Source organism: Maylandia zebra, linkage group LG6 (genome assembly GCF_041146795.1).
Source record: "Maylandia zebra isolate NMK-2024a linkage group LG6, Mzebra_GT3a, whole genome shotgun sequence".
NCBI classification, from domain to species: Eukaryota; Metazoa; Chordata; class Actinopteri; order Cichliformes; family Cichlidae; genus Maylandia; species Maylandia zebra.
Window position 1 is genome coordinate 30751196 of NC_135172.1, and position 16629 is coordinate 30767824.

The window sequence follows — 16629 nt, forward strand, 5'->3', positions numbered from 1 at the left end:
TCAGCTATGCACTGACATACAAGTAAAGCAGTAAAAGTTGTATCTTATTCATGTAGCATCTTGCTAACATGTTAGCTACATGAGGATTCAGAGTAAATTTTCATGCTTTTATTAATATTTTTTTCTAACCATTTTTAAGGTCATATCATAAATGTAATTATACTTCTCAACAATAATCTCAATGCTAATAAATAAAATGAATGAAAAATAAATAAAATCTTTAGGTATTTACTGAAGTTATTAACATTTATACCGTCTTACTGTAAAAAAACTAAATTAAAAAATACTAAAGTATTTGACAGTGGATCAAAATGATATAGTCTACTTTTTAAATTTGAGTTTTATTTTCATAGTGTTTGTAAATACTATCTTATCTACAATTTTTAAAAATATAATATTGTAAATTTTGTAGTGTTGTTAATTTTTTTCCCAACTTCATCAAGGGACTTTTAAAATAAAGAGAGACCAGACCAGCTCAGTGTGGACCTCCAGTCTTTTGGAAAGAAGTCAAAGGTTTCAGCTTATTTTCTCTTTCAAAGTCTTTGGTACACTTGCCTCATGTTACTATGGGTGCAGCAGACAGTAGAGGGCAGCAGCTGCATAAACTAAAACTTTGCTGACTTTGAGCCTCATGGGTCCAGTTGAAGTCAGTGGCTAAAGCCTTTGTTACTCACATACTCTTTGAGTTGTGTAGTGCTTAACAAATACATGATTATATACTTTATGTATTGTCAAAACTACACTTCAAGTCAAGTCAAGTCAAGTTGGCTTTATTGTCACTTCAACCATATACAGTTTAACAGTACACAGTGAGGCGAAACAACGTTCCTCCAGGAACCAAGGTGCTACATGCAACATAAATTTACAACATAAATTAACAGAAAACACTAAACTAGCTAACTAAGAGGCCTAGTTAACTGGCTAGCAGAGACAAGACAAACTGACCATGGTGATTTTCATGCTCAGGGGAGTTTGTCAGGCTTCTGATTGTGTTTTCTATCCATTTGTCCTCCTTCATAAATGTCCCAGTCGTGCAACGCACACAGCTTTGGCACTCACAACACAGTACACATAGCAGTTTTCTTCTTTTTCAATATTTCATGCTACATAGTGAGCACCAGCATAGCTGTGACAGATGCAAGACGTCTGAGGCAGTTATTGCATCGTGCATTGACGAGTGACAGAGTGACACCCTTTGGTGTTGCAGTGAAATCTGCCATTTTGAAAAATGCTGTGACAGCTCCATCTCTCGATTGTCGGCTTCTCCAGTCGCCTCTGTGGCATAATAGACCTGTCAGCAGCATCGTCCTCCACCCCCCCTCTGCTGCTTTTGTCTAGACAGCAGTTTAGTAGTTTTTTTCTTTTTTAAATAAGGAATGCCAAATGTGGCGTTTTCAATACCACCATGGCAGATTGGATTGAGATAAATGTTTGACCTCCTCCTCGGGCACAGCCTTCAGTCTTCTGCACAAATATAGATTGATGTGCTCTCTTGGCGCTTGCTCATTGCAAAAATCTACATCTTAATAAGCAATTTTCTCTATCACTGAGTTCTGAAAATCAAATTTTCTTCACCGGATCAAAACAGTTTTTTAAATAGTTAAAAAAAAGCACACACAAATGAGTCTGAAATATTTTTATAGTCGAGTCTCTTTATTTTATTCAGTCCCATTTTTGCAGCAGTTCTTACCACTCACGAACACAAAGCTTCTCCTGAAAACAACCACCTTCCAGGACGCTGAGGTCATGATCTGGAAGGCCCTCTTAAAAGACCTGACTGTACCGAAAGCCCGTAGTGAAGGCTGTGCGGTAAAATACAGGTGGCACACATCTAAGAAAACAGGCATTTACAGGCTTTAAACATGATGGAGCAGCACTCGGAGTAGCTCGAATATTATTTGAAGGATTGAGAAAGAAATGGTGATTATGCAGGAGCCTGCATTAACTTTAATGACATTCTGGTCTGGTCTCTTTCCTTTCCAGGGCCATGTTGTTCTCGGCTTCCTCCGGACCTGCTCAACTGTCTACTGCAATGTCCAGAGAGAGTTTGTGTATAAGCAGAACCTTCTCCTTGAGTTTTAAAGCATGTACTGTTTTCTTTGTCTCAATGCCATCTTTACATTATGACTCATTTCTATGCTGGTGCCCTCTGACAATAGCCCCTGCAGCTCATCTGTACAATAATAAGTTGGCCCTACTCTGTTTATTGCCACGAAAAGTGAATATATTTATTTTTTCAATACGAGAGCAAGCAAAATGGTTATATAAGAAAATAGACGATCATTTACGTCAGTCTGGAGATCTTTAAACAGTAGCTGTTTTTAATTAAAAAACAGTATTGTCACAGTTTCACTAATTTTACAAGCAAAACTTCAGACATTTGCTCTTGTAGAAATGGTAAATATGATTGTTTGATGTGTAAAACATCAGAATCTGAATACTTCATCTCTCGCCCTGGGCTCTGGGGAATATTATGAACTGTTTGTTTTAAAATGTGGCGCTTTATGAGTGAGTTGCCTCTGCTTAAATATAACCGAATTAAATCTATCACTAAGTCCTGACAGTTTAAAGATAACACTGTTAACTGTCTACTTGAGGATACAATGTTCACAGTGTTATAATAATAATAATAAAATAACCATGATAACAAAATGAACATACAGGAAACTCCTATCACATCATATCCTGTCATTATGTAGCCACAGGCTGCCATGGTGATTGTATAAATATGATAGACATAGACTGAATGTGCAGCACCTTTAATCTGCAGTCTTCTTAAAGGCCAGCAGGGGGCGACTCTTCTGGTGTTTTTTTTAAAAAAAAAGGTCAGATATATTGAAGTCTATAGGAAAACAGTACCTGGGTATCTTCACATATAACTTCATTAAAACACTTTCCTGATGATATTATAGCCTCAGCTGCAAGTTTCAAGTTCTATTGACTACAACATATCTGTCATTGTTTTAAATGTAATTCATAAATATAGAGAAAGGAGTTCTCTAAGGCCGAGTGACCTGTGATGCAGCCAAAATGCTCAAGACAAAGCTCTGAAACAGGACTCAGTTTTGATCATATTCATTATTATCATCATTTCCAATGCTTAACTAATGTGGTAGACCACCACCTAATCTAAGATTTATACCCTAAATTAACAGTATTGGAAACGACCAAAATCATTTTTTACGTCCTTGTATTGGTTAATCCACCAGCAGGTGCAAGCTCTTTAATTAAAATGATATTTTTAAATGGTAAATAATCATATAAAAATATGATTATTGTTGCTATCCAGAAATTTTTTAATGTAATCTTTTATACTCAAATTTGGGTATAAAAATGTGAATTTTTGAATTTTTCTAAAATGTGTTTTTTGGTTTTGTTTTTATGTGAGGTGACAAGTTGTTAGGTGAGCATTCTAGCAGAACTAGGCTCTTCTGGGAGTTCTTCCTGTGAAAATTGAGCTTTTCTTTCCCACTATTCCCAAGTCATGTGATTGTGGGATTTCTTTCGTTACCTTACTATGTAAAGTGTTTTGAGGTGATGTTTGTTGTGATTTGGTGCTGTATAAATAAAACAGAATTGAATTAAATTGCCATCATTTACAAAAGCAATAAGAGCAGACATATTCCACTAAACAAGCTTGTAAAGGAATCGCAGGCAGGTGGAGGTTGTTGTTGGCTTGTTGAGGTACAGAGAGGGGACATGATGTGGTATATTATCCATGAGACTGCTGCTCAAACTGCAAAGACAGGCTTTCCTACATTGGTTCTGGTTCAGGGCTCCTGATACATTAAACCAGTCAGTGAAACGGTTTAAATATGTGTCGCAGTCCCAGCAGTAGCAAAGATGAGATATAAGATGGCAATTTTCTATCCCATTGTATGAGTACTGGTGGTTATTAGATTTTTCAGATAGGGAAGGTCAACCAGCTTTACCGTATAGAAAGCAGTGGTAAGTGTAATTATCTCCAGTGATGAAAGCATGGTAAATTAAACCTGGCAGGCTGAAAGTGGAGGGAGCAGCTTTTTGATATTTTTACCTCTATAATCCCGAAAACAAGTGAGAAGAAGTGTCAGATCTCTCTCTCTCTCTCTGTGTCTTTTTTTTGTTTTAAATCTTACATATTTAGATGATGTGAGCAATTTGTGGTCACATGAGTAGAAAGCACCTCATCATCCACCTCTCTGGATCTGTTTAATAGCCTTGCTTTTATTTTCAGGTAACATTTTATGATTGTTGAGGGAGCTTGAATGTGCAGTTTTTCCTAATCCACTTTGAGGCAGTAGAACAAAGATTGATTTCAAAGCTTGAAGTAAACGAGGATACGTTATTATTTCTGGAAAAACGGATTAAATGTGAAAGGGTTCTGTTCCTTTATTAATCTTGGATCGACAGCAGTGACTCTACAGAATATTTTATTGTTTTACGTTCATGGCTATCAACTTCACAGTTTAATTTTACTGAGATTGTTCAACATAGTTTTCTAAAAGAAAACTATGAAAAACGGTGTTAGCAAGGTCAGCTTAAACTTCCTGACTTGGCACTAATGAACCCTTAAAAGCTAAGCTCAGTTTATCAAAATACATTTATAGAACTATTTTTGACTATGACTATAATCCATTAATGTCTTAAATGGCCTTGATGTAAGGCCTTGCACGCTGCTAGCTTCTTTCCATGCGTGGATCTCTAGGTATGCAAATTAATTCCTGCCTCTTTGCTGGAGCTCGTAAAACTACTCTAATGCCATTTTCACACATGACCTCTAGATAATGTTGGGAGAATCAGACTGACATTTTTTGAAGTCGCTTCAAATGCATCCTCATTGGAAAGACATCACTTGGTTTAGGTCAGGCTTTCTGCATAGAGTGGGCAGGAAAAAGACACAGCACTGTTATTTGTCTTATTCTCACATGGGCAAAATCAAGCTTTATACAAGGAAGCTGTGCAGGATTGCACATGCTCACTGTACAACCCTGCACACTCATGGTGCTTTTTGCACAGCTCCATGTTAAAAATGTAAAAGATAAATGTCAGATCTGGCAAGTTAACCCCACCCTGCATGCTGACAGACTGGTTATTTAGGTGTGATGTATATGAACGCCAGGCTGTCTGGGTTTTTAAGACTGTTATTAATTAACTGGTTTCAGAATGGAAATGTCTTTTGCTCATATTTTTTCTACCAGCTCCAGGTTAAAAAGGCCCCAAGTGGATGAATTACCAGGCATTAAAATGACAGAGCATCAGTGAGCAGTTTTATATACAAGCATCAGACATTTAGCAACAATTGAGAATTCCCAACATCGCTCTCTTTTTCTCTGCTTTTGATTTTTCCACCAGCTCCCAAGTGAAAAACTTGCACTGGACACTTTATTAGGTACACCTATTCAACTACTCATTGAATAGGCGTTGATTACATAAATGTGTAATCAGTCAATCATATTGCATCAACTCAATGCATTTAACCTGTAGCATTAGAATGGTGAAGAAAGGGGAGTGACTTTGAACACGATGTAGTTGGCCTAGTCTTGGTACTTCACAGATCTGCTGGGATTTTCCTGCACAACCATCTCTAGGGATTACAGAGAACTTTCAGATAAAGAAAAAATATCCAGTGAGCTGGTAAAAGCACCTTGTTGACATCAGAGGTCAGAGGAGCATGGATAGATTTGCTTTGAGCAGATCCAGAGGTAAAAGTAACTCAAATAACCACTCCTTACAATCAATTCACGAGAAAGAGCATCTCTAAAGACACAACACGTCGAATCAGGTAAGATGCAGCAGCAGAAGACAACACTAGGTGACAGTTCAGCATTATTAAAATACCACAGCCTACCTGAACATTGTTTTAAGATTCACACCATGCAGCTGATAAATCTATGACGCTATCACGTGAACATGGACCAAAAATGTCTGAGGAATGCTTCCAGCACTTTGATGAATGAAGCAGCTTCAGCCATGAAGCAGTGGCTCTGAAGGCAAAAGGGGTCCACCCCAGTACTAGCAAGTTGTATCTAATAAAGGGGCTTTTCTGTTTGTTGCTGAGGAGATTGTGTTCATTCATTAGCACCGTTTATTCTCTAAAAGACAGCACTGTGCAAAGAGTGACAAAAGAATAAAGTTGTTGGCTTTAAATCATTGAGAGATGCTGAGACACTGGGATCCTGTTAGTCCCACACAGACTCATGCAGAGCAAAGGTTTCTCTGCTGCGCTAACGTTGCACTGCTGCCTCTAATAATCACATATTTACATGTTTTGATGGCACGTAGAAGAAAATATACCATGTAGACAGAAATGAGTCCTCACTCTTTGCATGTGTCCACATATGCACTAAGATATGTGCTCCTCTCTCTCTCGCCTCCTCTTTCATCCCCCTCCTTTCTCCTGGTCTCTCCACCCCTCTGTTTCTTTCTCCTGTCGTCTCCCCACCCTGCTCTCATTCCATCAGGTCCTCACAACACAGCCTCAGCACGCCTCATCTCCTCCACCCAGAGCGAGTGGATCAGAGAGAAGCAAAGGAGAAGTGACGGGAAAACAACATCAGCATCACCGACAAGCATCTCCCTCACCGGGAGAGGGAGAGAGAGGGAGGGAAAAGGGGGAAGGAGGAGGAGGGGAGAGAGAGCAGAACAGTGTGAGAAAGAAGTTTTTAGTTAGAGGGAGTACAAGCGAGTGAGAGTTTGGAGTGAGAGAGCTCGGTGGGTGGCAGTGGAGCTTCATTTTCCCTTTCCTTTTCTTGGCTCTGAGTGCCGTCTGCCTCCTCTCTCCTCCCGCTCTCCTCCTCTTCTTCTCTACTTCTCTTCTCATCCCGTCTCTCCTCCAAGCTCCCGCCGTGGGGTCTCAGCTCTCCGTCTCCCTCCCCCCCTCCCTCGCTCCCTACCTCCCCCGGGCGCTGCTGGGAGCCTCCGGGCTGCTGCGCCGCAGGAGGATGTCGCGCCGGGAGTCTCCGCCGCCACCCTCGCCACCTCCGCAGCTGCTGGGAGTGCAGAGAGGAGAGGTGGAGTGCGAGGACCGTCCGGAGCGCGCGGAGCCGCTGTCCGACACCGAGAGGGAGATCGTCCAGGACACGTGGGGGCACGTCTACAAGAACTGTGAGGATGTGGGGGTGTCTGTTCTCATAAGGTGGGTTTTCCGTCAGCGCGAGTGAACTTAGAAAGTCTCCACGCTTAAAGATCCCAAGGTTGATTCGTGTCTTTTGATGTAACACTGCTCAGTGTTCCTGCTGCTTGAGCTCGAACATGCAAACCTTCCTGCTCCCCTGAGCAACATCCCGCTGACCACTGATAGAAAACATTTTTGCTGCACCGAATTGAAGCCATGAAATACCCTAACACGAACTTGAATCAGTTAAAGGAAAGACCAAGACAGGTAAACACTAAGAAATAACAGAAAGCAACAACAAAATCAAATATCACGAATACACAATGCAAAACTACAGTGCAAAAATAATGAAAACTGGAAAAACCCTAATCATCCCTGGAACTCATAACAACACCAGCCTGACAAACGAAAAATGTTTTCCTGTATATTTTTTTATGCACGATATTATTTCAATTAAAAAAAACCAAAAAAAAAAACCAAGCTTATGTATGTTTCAGTTAAAACAATTTCCCACACTGAGTTATAGTTTAGTTTTAGCTAACTAACTGTGATTATGGTTTATCAGATGTATTAAATATTTTGATTTCACTCTCACAGCCCTGAAAGAGGCTTTCCTTTCTCAGTTCTCCCACACCACATATCCTCAGCTCCTGTCCTCCCCTTTCTTAGCCCCTCCCACCAGACATGTCAGGAGGAATTGAGGTGACCAGGAGGTGAGGGAGGGACACGAGGAGAGAGGAGTCGAGACAACAGACGTTTAACCAAATGAGACACCCTCGCCTCGGAGCCTCATTTTAAAGTGATGAGAAATTAAATATGACATTTCACAAAATAGCATCATAAATTGTTTTGTTATAGCCCAACTGCTGCTGTATTTGATGATCTGCAGTTTAACAGTGATCAGGACGTTTTTTTTACCTTTAATAGGAGGACTTTTAATTAAAATCACAACATGGTGCAATGTGACGAGACATTAGACCTTAATTTAATCACACATGCAGGCAGCAGTGAAAGGCAGAAAGTTGGATCATCTTAAATAACCAAAACCACAAGTACAAATGACTTGCGGTTTAATGAGCCCTCCTCTCCCCGTTGTTTGTATAATCCAGCTGTTCGCCACTTCAGTCTTCTTCAACATGGCTCAGATTTACAGAGAAACGAGTAAAGCCCCGAGATGCTCTGCTCCGCTAGGTTAGCTGATCAGAGACTAAAGCGGGGTGCACAGCAGGCTAGCAAGTTTGTCTGATTGTTGTTCTTCCAATTAACTGTCAAATCATCTGAGACATGACCAAAAAAAAGAAAAGAAAAAGAAAGAACACATGGTACAATTTAGATGCTCTTGCTAAGATCTCATTTGTTTTCTGCTCTTGTCATTCTTTTATTTTGTAATCACAATGAAAAACACACAAAGTAAAGATATTTTTCAAAAGGTGGAAACATCTGGACAAATCTTTAATCGCCTTGCACCATAAAATTCACCTAAATAAGGAAATATCAAACAGAGATTTAACATCATTCATGCATATATAATGTATAAAGGTCAATAATTCTGGTCTCAGCAAACCAGAAGTTACAGTACTGGCTGTTTAGGTGGGTGCAGATTTTAAGAATTACCAACATTTTTTATCTTGAGATGCTGGAAACAATCCTAAATCATCCGATTACTGCAAGCAGCAGGATATTACATAAGCTAAAAATATTTCCACCAAAAAGCTTTCCATTAATAATGTGAAGTTTTAATCAATTTTTTCTTTGCTCTTCTCACGGGTTTGAATACTGACTGTGTATAAAGGCTGGATGTACCTTTTGGACCAGAAACATGAAGCCAACACTAACAAGCTTCTGGCCAAACTTGAGGATCACGTCTGTGCTTATCCACCAAACAGCAGTTCAGAATACCCGTGCTTGTTGCAGTCTCTGGGTGGGATCCTGGGGGGTGTCCCATCCAGAGACTGGAGAAATCTGAACAGTGTCGACTGGAAAAGAAAAGACACAAATTAATGTCACGCATTAATTTACTTGATCCAGGATAACCTTAACCGAAAGGTCACTGATCTGTGTTGTTGATGTATTTGCCAAGACACTCTTCACTCTTGAAGAGAGGAACAATTCAATTTCAATTCAATTCAATTTCTTTATTGTCCCACAAGGGGAAATTAGTTTAGCAGCAGGAGGATAAAAATAAACAGAACAATACTATAAAATAATAATAACAATAATAATGATAGAAAGTTCAAGGACAATTATTTGCCATTAAGGAGACAAGACGCAGTAGGGATAACAGAGCTGTCAGCTGATCAACACCTAATGGTCAGCTGGAATAGATAACTATTAAAGGGCCGTTGGGTACCAAAAAAAGGTCAGAAGGGCTGTCGCGTCTGCTGTGGCAGAACCAAAATCTCAAGCTTGGGAAGAGTTCAGTGAGAAGGACTTTCAGATGGCTCCTAGCAAACTGTCTGGTGAATCAGGAGCAGGAAATAAGAAAAGCAGACTTGGCTCAGCCTCAGGCCAGCTTTTGGTCAGAGACGAGAACTGCTGAGCCTTACTGGAATATTGTGGAAAGAGCTCTTTGAGGTGCTCCTGAACCGGATGAGCACGTCCTCAGTCTCGAAGGCAGTTTGAAGATATAGGGGTGGCCTCACCTCATCTCCTGACAGACGTTGCTGAGGTACACAAAAAGCTCTGCAGTGAAAAAGGACGGGTAGGGATGAGATTCACTCTGTTTTGGCTCCATTGGCGTCCCTGGAATGTAACCCTCAGTGTTAGGTGGCTAACACTCAAGTACAATGGTGCACTGCTCTTTGTGGGTTAGCGTGAAGCAAGGGTGATCGAGTATTTTGAGAGCCTGTTGATGGGACCAGTGAACTAGTGCGGGCATTTTTTCCAAACTTTGTACTGAAGAGAGCTGAGCTGGAAAGCAAACCCTTCGAATTACCATCACTGTAGGTTCCCTCCCTCATGGCATGTCTGGGAAGCCGAAACAATAAGGTTGCAGATGAATGTGGCTGAAAACCTTTTCCTCAACAGGTTCAGACTCAGAAATAGATATTCTATTCTGAGATGTTCTACATTTCAAGGAGTATTCATTCACCGATCCAAATCATTGAATTAAGATGTATCAATCACTCCCATGGCCACAGGTATATAAGATCAAGCAACTAAGCATGCAGACTGCTTCTACAAACATTTTTGAAGGAATGGGTCACTCTCAGGAGCTCAGTGAACTCCAGTGTGGGCTTGTGATAGGATGCCACCTGTGCATCAAGTCCAGTCGGAATATCTCCTTGGTACTAAAGATTCCATAGTCAACTGTTAGTGCCATTATAACCAAGTGGAAATGATTGGGAATGACGGCAACTCATCCATGAAGTGGTAGGCCACGTAAAAATCACAGAGTGAGGTCAGTCATGATGCCTTCAGAATAGCTTAAGAAAAGTGTGTAGAGAACTTCATAGTTTCCATGTCCGAGCAGCTGCATCCCAGCCTTACATCACGAAGTGAGGTGCAAAGCGTCGGATACATCAGTGTAAAGCACATCACCACTACACTCTCAGGAGTGATGAATAACACTTTTCCATCTGCCAATCCAATGGACAAATCTGGGTTAGCACAACTCTGAAATGAAGTAGACCGTGAGCCAGACCTTCTTGTTGTTGTGATGTTCTCCAACATCACTGTCTGACCTCACAAATGAGCCAAATTCCCATAAACGCACTCCTAAACCTTGTAGAAAACCTTCCCAGAACAGGTGAAGCTGTTATAGCTGCCAAAGATGGGTTAAAATCGTATTAAACCCTACGTATTAAGAATGGGATTACACTCAAGTTCATATAAGTGCAAAGACAGTGTATCCCACTGCAAAAACTCAAAATCTTACCAAGTATATTTGTCTTATTTCTAGTCAAAATTATCTCATTACACTTAAAATAAGACACAATCAGCTACAGGGCAACATTTCAGTAAGCTAAAGGAACTTGTTTCAAGACAGTGAATCTTGAAACTAGAGAAAAACTAGAGATTTTTCACTTGTTCCACTGGCAGATTTTTTCACTTATTTTAAGCTAAAATATCTTGTATTAAGTGAAAAAATCTGCCAGTGGAACAAGTGAAAAATCTCTAGTTTTTCTCTAGTTTCAAGATTCACTGTCTTGAAACAAGTTCCTTTAGCTTACTGAAATGTTGCCCTGTAGCTGATTGTGTCTTATTTTAAGTGTAATGAGATAATTTTGACTAGAAATAAGACAAATATACTTGGTAAGATTTTGAGTTTTTGCAGCTGCTGCTTCATTCTCAGACTTGTATGACTCCTGGATAAATCCTTCTGGAATTTTTCCAGGCACAACAAACTTGGAAGCAGACCAGAAGGGGTAAACCTTGCCATCACTGTGTTGGCCTGCCATCACAACGGACTAAATAGGCTCGCGTCTGTATGGTACCAGATACGGATGTCATCATTTCGATGATCGGCAGCAGCCTGTTGTAGCATCTCTTCAATATTTAGCTTGAAGCATTGTTCAGCCTGCAATGCACGTGGTGACGCACCAGGCATCGCACCAGACATCGCACCACGTATCGCTCTGATATGCAGTTTTTTTCAGGTCTCTTTGATATGATGCACAAAAACTTCTGTTTAATCCCTATTGTGTCTCAGTTAACACAAAGTACTGAATTAATACTTTGTGTTAATGCTTTCATGTTGTTTTTTGTATTAGACAGTAACAGAAGCACACATGTATTCATCTTTCCCAGACGCTTAACTCTAACTATGAGCCTGCAGTCTGCTCTCCAGATGTAATGAGCTATGCTATAAGAACTTGGTTTTCCCCAGAAGGAAGGCAGATCCCAAAGTGACGGCACAAACAGATTTTTTTCACCACAACAGGCACACCCACACCATGTTCTGCACCAAATCCCTCAGCCTCTCAACAATAACTGAACTGTGACAAGTGCAGGAAAGGAGGGAACATCAAGTTCCTCACTCATTAAGATGCTGAGACGGCTCCATACACCACATCTTCTCACAAGTAAAGTGAAAACTGTGAAAAGGGCACCTTAAATTTGACCTGTTCTCACCTTGTTTATATTTTATTTCACATTTCTCTCTTTCACTGCTGCTGTCTTTTTAAGTCATGTGAAAATTAAACATTTTTCCAGGATCGAACAATCTTCTGTAATGCTTCACTCTACAGAGCTGCAGACCAACAGGATCTAACGGCGCTTCTCCTTTTTCCATTTAAAAAATAAATAAATAAAAAATATATATCAAAGAAGAGAGGCTTAATTTATTTAAATCCTCAGCTAAACTGTCTCAGTGTCACTGAGACCTTAAGGGCTTGTTAAAATGGACAGCGAGTCGTAGCCAAGGAGACTGATGTGACTGCGACAAACTGATTTTCGGTTGGAGGTGACGATAATCCCCCGAGGGGGAGCAGATGGGGCAGAGAGCATCTTGTGTGTGTGTGTGTGTTTCGTGTGCTCTTATCTGTGGATGACAGCAACAGGCTTTGGCGCTTGAATGCCTCGTTCTGTGCTTCTGCAGAGCTCTTCTCCTTGACGTCGCTCCTTTCATTTCTTATTACTTTTTTCCCCCTCTAAAAGGTGACATGGGTATTCCTTTGAAATCTCAGCTAAACCATGATGACCATTTAATCCGTTAAGTCAAAGCTGCCAGGCACATCACCTGTCCACGAATTCTTTTTTTTTTTTTTTTTTTTATATACTGACAATTTAGCGTTTCTTGTAGCTTAGAAACAGCAGAGCCCACATAAAGTGTTAATTTACTGCCATATAAACAGGATCAGAATATACTCAACTTGGGAAGCATGTAAAAATAGTTTTTATCAAAAATTATTTTGTGCAAATATTTTTCTATTTTTCTTCCATAGAGATGAAATTTTCACTCTCACATCCACACAAACCTACAGAATGACCTGAGGACTAATTAACATGTAAACTTACAGTAATGAGTAGAGAGGACCCCGAATGCAGGATACAGATTCAGTCTAATTAATCAGACTGAAGTAGAATCAAAAATAGCCACATATTGTCCAAAAATATCCACAGGAAAAAAACACAGCATAAACACATTACATAAGTAATGTAACATGACAAGCTAACACCCACAAAGAAATAGAGACAGGAGACAGGAGTGGATAAACTCTATAGTTAATGATGAGACACAGGAGAGCAAGACACAGATGAACGTAATCAAGAAGTGAAAACAACCTGAGAGAAGAAACAAAAAGCAGACCTGCACAGATATACAGTGTCAAACTCTTGAGCTACCTTTCTTTATACTTTAACAGGAACATGTGAAGTGAGTTAAATTTACTGTACAAACATCCATAGAAATACAGTATAAGAGACAAAACCAGAGTTTGTACAGTTTTAATGAGCTTCAAAGTCATTTTGGTATGATCATCTGTATTTGACAACACAGCCTAAACTCTTATTCAGTTTTATTGTAATTTCTTTAAGTAGTCTTCAGTAACAGTTCTCCAGGCTTCATGAAGGACATTCAAAGCTCTTCTTTGCATGTTGGATGTCCTTTTGTTCCGTTCTCTGTCAAGATGATCCGACACTGCTTCAATAATGTTGAAGTCGTCCATGACTGATGGTGCTCTATTGTCCGTCTTTTTCTATCCAGGTATGCATTTACTGCATTGGTAGTGTCATGTTGAAAAATGAAGCCATTGTCAGTCGATGCTTTCCAGATGGTATTACATGGTGGATAAAAATTTGATGGCACTTACGGGGTTCATGATTGGATCCATTTTAACAAGCTCCCCAGCCCCGACAGAGCCTCCACAGTTTTTCACAGATTGCTGCAAACTCTTAGTGCAATTTCATTGTTCTTGACAATGACAATAAATAAATAAATACTAAATACTAATACTAAATACTTGCTCCTGACCTTTTTCTCCTTGTTTCTCATTGTTCTTTGCGTCTTGATATCCACTCTTCCACTGAGACTATTGCTGATGAAGCTTCAGTGACTAGTAGATCTGTCCGATGCATCGCTCATGTCCTTTTTCTTTGAGTTTAGTTTAACACTAGGAGCTCTTTTCTTCTTCCAAGGGAGTGGACTTATTAGCAGTCCATAAGATGAGAGACACTTTCAAGTTTCAAACTCCCCTGACAGAAAAGAGTGAAATCGTCAATAGCTGGCATGCAGTCTGCGGCTTGGGTCAAACACTTGGGGCGGTTGAAATCTTCTTGTTGTGAGCAGTGCACAACATCTGCCACGAGAACACAGAGTTAATGTTTTCATGTCAATCCATCTGCCCGGCTGCATTGAGTGAACAGACAGCGACAAAAGCCTCAGCTGATCTCACCAGTGCGTACAAATGCAATTGCACCAAAAGGTGAGAGCGCCCCAGGCATTGTCAGAGCAGTGCATATGGCAGCTTTGTGAATACAATTAGACTCCGAGTGCGTTGACTCGCATAGCATTGTTGTAGGTATGGTGCTGATGGGAGGAATCAATGACATTTTCATTCTTAAGAAGAAGATGGTATCATTTGATTAACTGCACAAATTTTTTTGTATGTATACTAAATTTGTAGGTGATTGCTCTGCTGTATTTTAGGAAGTGGTTGTAGTTTTTAACTACAATAACTAATGAAGAGAAAAGGAAAAAGCTCAGCCGTGCTATCATTTTCTTGGTTTAGTTTATTTATTTACACATTACGCAGACTGTGCAAGCAGTAAAAAGTATAAAGTCCACAGACCGTGTATCTGACTCAACAGGCTTACAAGTAGTTCTTGTATATATCTGACCTTAATTTCTATAATTAAAAGTCATCTACCCTCCCCCCTGAAAAAAAGCAAAAAGAAATAACCATGACACCCAAAATCATTCACACTTTAAAATATTAATATTCTTTCTTTTGGAAAACAAAAAGACCAGCAATAAAGCCATAAATCTTCTAAAACCCCTCTTTTGCTTTTTAAAACCTTTTTTGCACTGTGAAATTACCTCTTTGTAATTTGATCTCCTGGATTTGAGAAATAACTTTTAGTCACAGTCTGGAAATAACTTTTGTTTAGATATAAACATTATTTGTGTAAATAAAAAAAAGAAAATCAACAAAAAGCACACCAGAAGCACACCTCTGCCAAAGCAGCTCGCTTTGAGCATTATTTACTTTTAAGGGAATAGTATTGTGTTTTGTATATATTTAATTTGTTTTCTTTGTTCTTTTAAAATTACTTAAAGTTCGTAGTGCAGTAAAAATCACATAAGGGTAGCATTACAGATGTTCACTTTGATTACACAAACATTATGTTAGAGTAGGTGATAGATAATAGCTACTGATTTGTAAATAACATTAATAGAGGCGGCGTGCTGGGGTGGGTACCCTAGTATACCTCAGCTTATTGCCTGTAAGTTGTGGTTTCTCCTGGTGGATGAGAGGGTTTGTTCTCTGCGCCTTTGGGTTGGGGAACGAGTCCTGACTGTCGTCTGTGCTTATGCACCAAATGACGGTTCAGAGTACCTGGCCTTCTTGGAGTCCCTGGGCGGGCTGCTTGAGGGTGCACCACCTGGGGACTCATGTTGTCCTACTGGGAGACTTCAACACTCAACAGATGTGGGCAACGGCAGTGAGACCTGGATGTATGTGATTGGGAGGAACGGCCTCCTGGATGTGAACCCGAGCTGTGTTTTGTTACTGGACTTCTGTGCAAACCACAGTTTGTCCATAATGAACACCATGTTTGAACATAGGGGTTTCAATAAGTGTACGTGATGCCAGGACACCCTAGGCTGTAGGTCAATGATCGATTTTGTAATTGTGTCATCAGACCTGCGGCCATATATTCTGGACACTTGGGCGAAGAGAGGGGCTGAGCTGTCAACTGATCACCACCTGGTAGTGAGTTGGATCAGGTGGCAGGGGAGGATGCTGGACAGACCTGGTGCATCTAAACATATTGTGAGGGTGTGCTGGGAACGCCTGGCAGAGGCCCTAGTTCACAAGATCTTCAACTCACACCTCCGACAGAGCTTCAATGGCATTCTGAGGGAGACTAGGGACATTAAGTCAGAATGGACCATGTTCAGCACCTCCATTGCCGAAGGTGGAAGGAGTACTTCGAGGACCTCCTTAAATCAACTCGTCTATCTGCGGGGGTGAGGTCACTGAGGCAGTTAAACAACTCCTTGGTGGCAGGGCCCCTGGGGTGGATGAGGTTCGCTCTGAGTTCCTGAAGGCTCTAGATGTTGTAGGGCTGTCTTGGTTGACATGCCTCTACAACGTTGCATGGAGATCAGGGGTGGTACCTTTGGATTGGCAGATCAAAGTGGTGGTTCCCATCTTTAAGAAAGGGGGACCAGAGGGTGTGTTCCAACTATAGGGGGATCACACTCTTCAGCCTCCTTGGGAAAGTCTATACCAGGGTACTGGAAAAGAGAGTCCGTCTGTTAGTTGAACCTCAGAACAATGCAGTTTTTGTCCTGGTCATGGAGCACTGGACCAGCTCTTCATCCTTGGTCTGCATTGCTGGCAATAAGTCAGACTTGTTTCTGGTGG

The 16629-nt window shown here is 40.5% G+C and overlaps 1 protein-coding gene across 2 annotated transcripts in view; it reads left to right on the plus strand.

Moving 5' to 3' along the window:
• Positions 1-16629, plus strand: part of cygb2 (cytoglobin 2) — a 46251-nt gene that overhangs the window by 5083 nt on the left and 24539 nt on the right. Inside the window, exon 2 of one of the 2 annotated variants that reach the window (XM_076885069.1) lies at positions 6444-7117. In XM_076885069.1, the coding sequence (XP_076741184.1) occupies positions 6924-7117 (194 nt within the window). In that variant the 5' untranslated portion in view covers positions 6444-6923. Of the gene's footprint in view, positions 1-6439; positions 7118-16629 lie in introns of those variants that run through there. The other variant, XM_004539242.3, reaches the window with a different exon arrangement.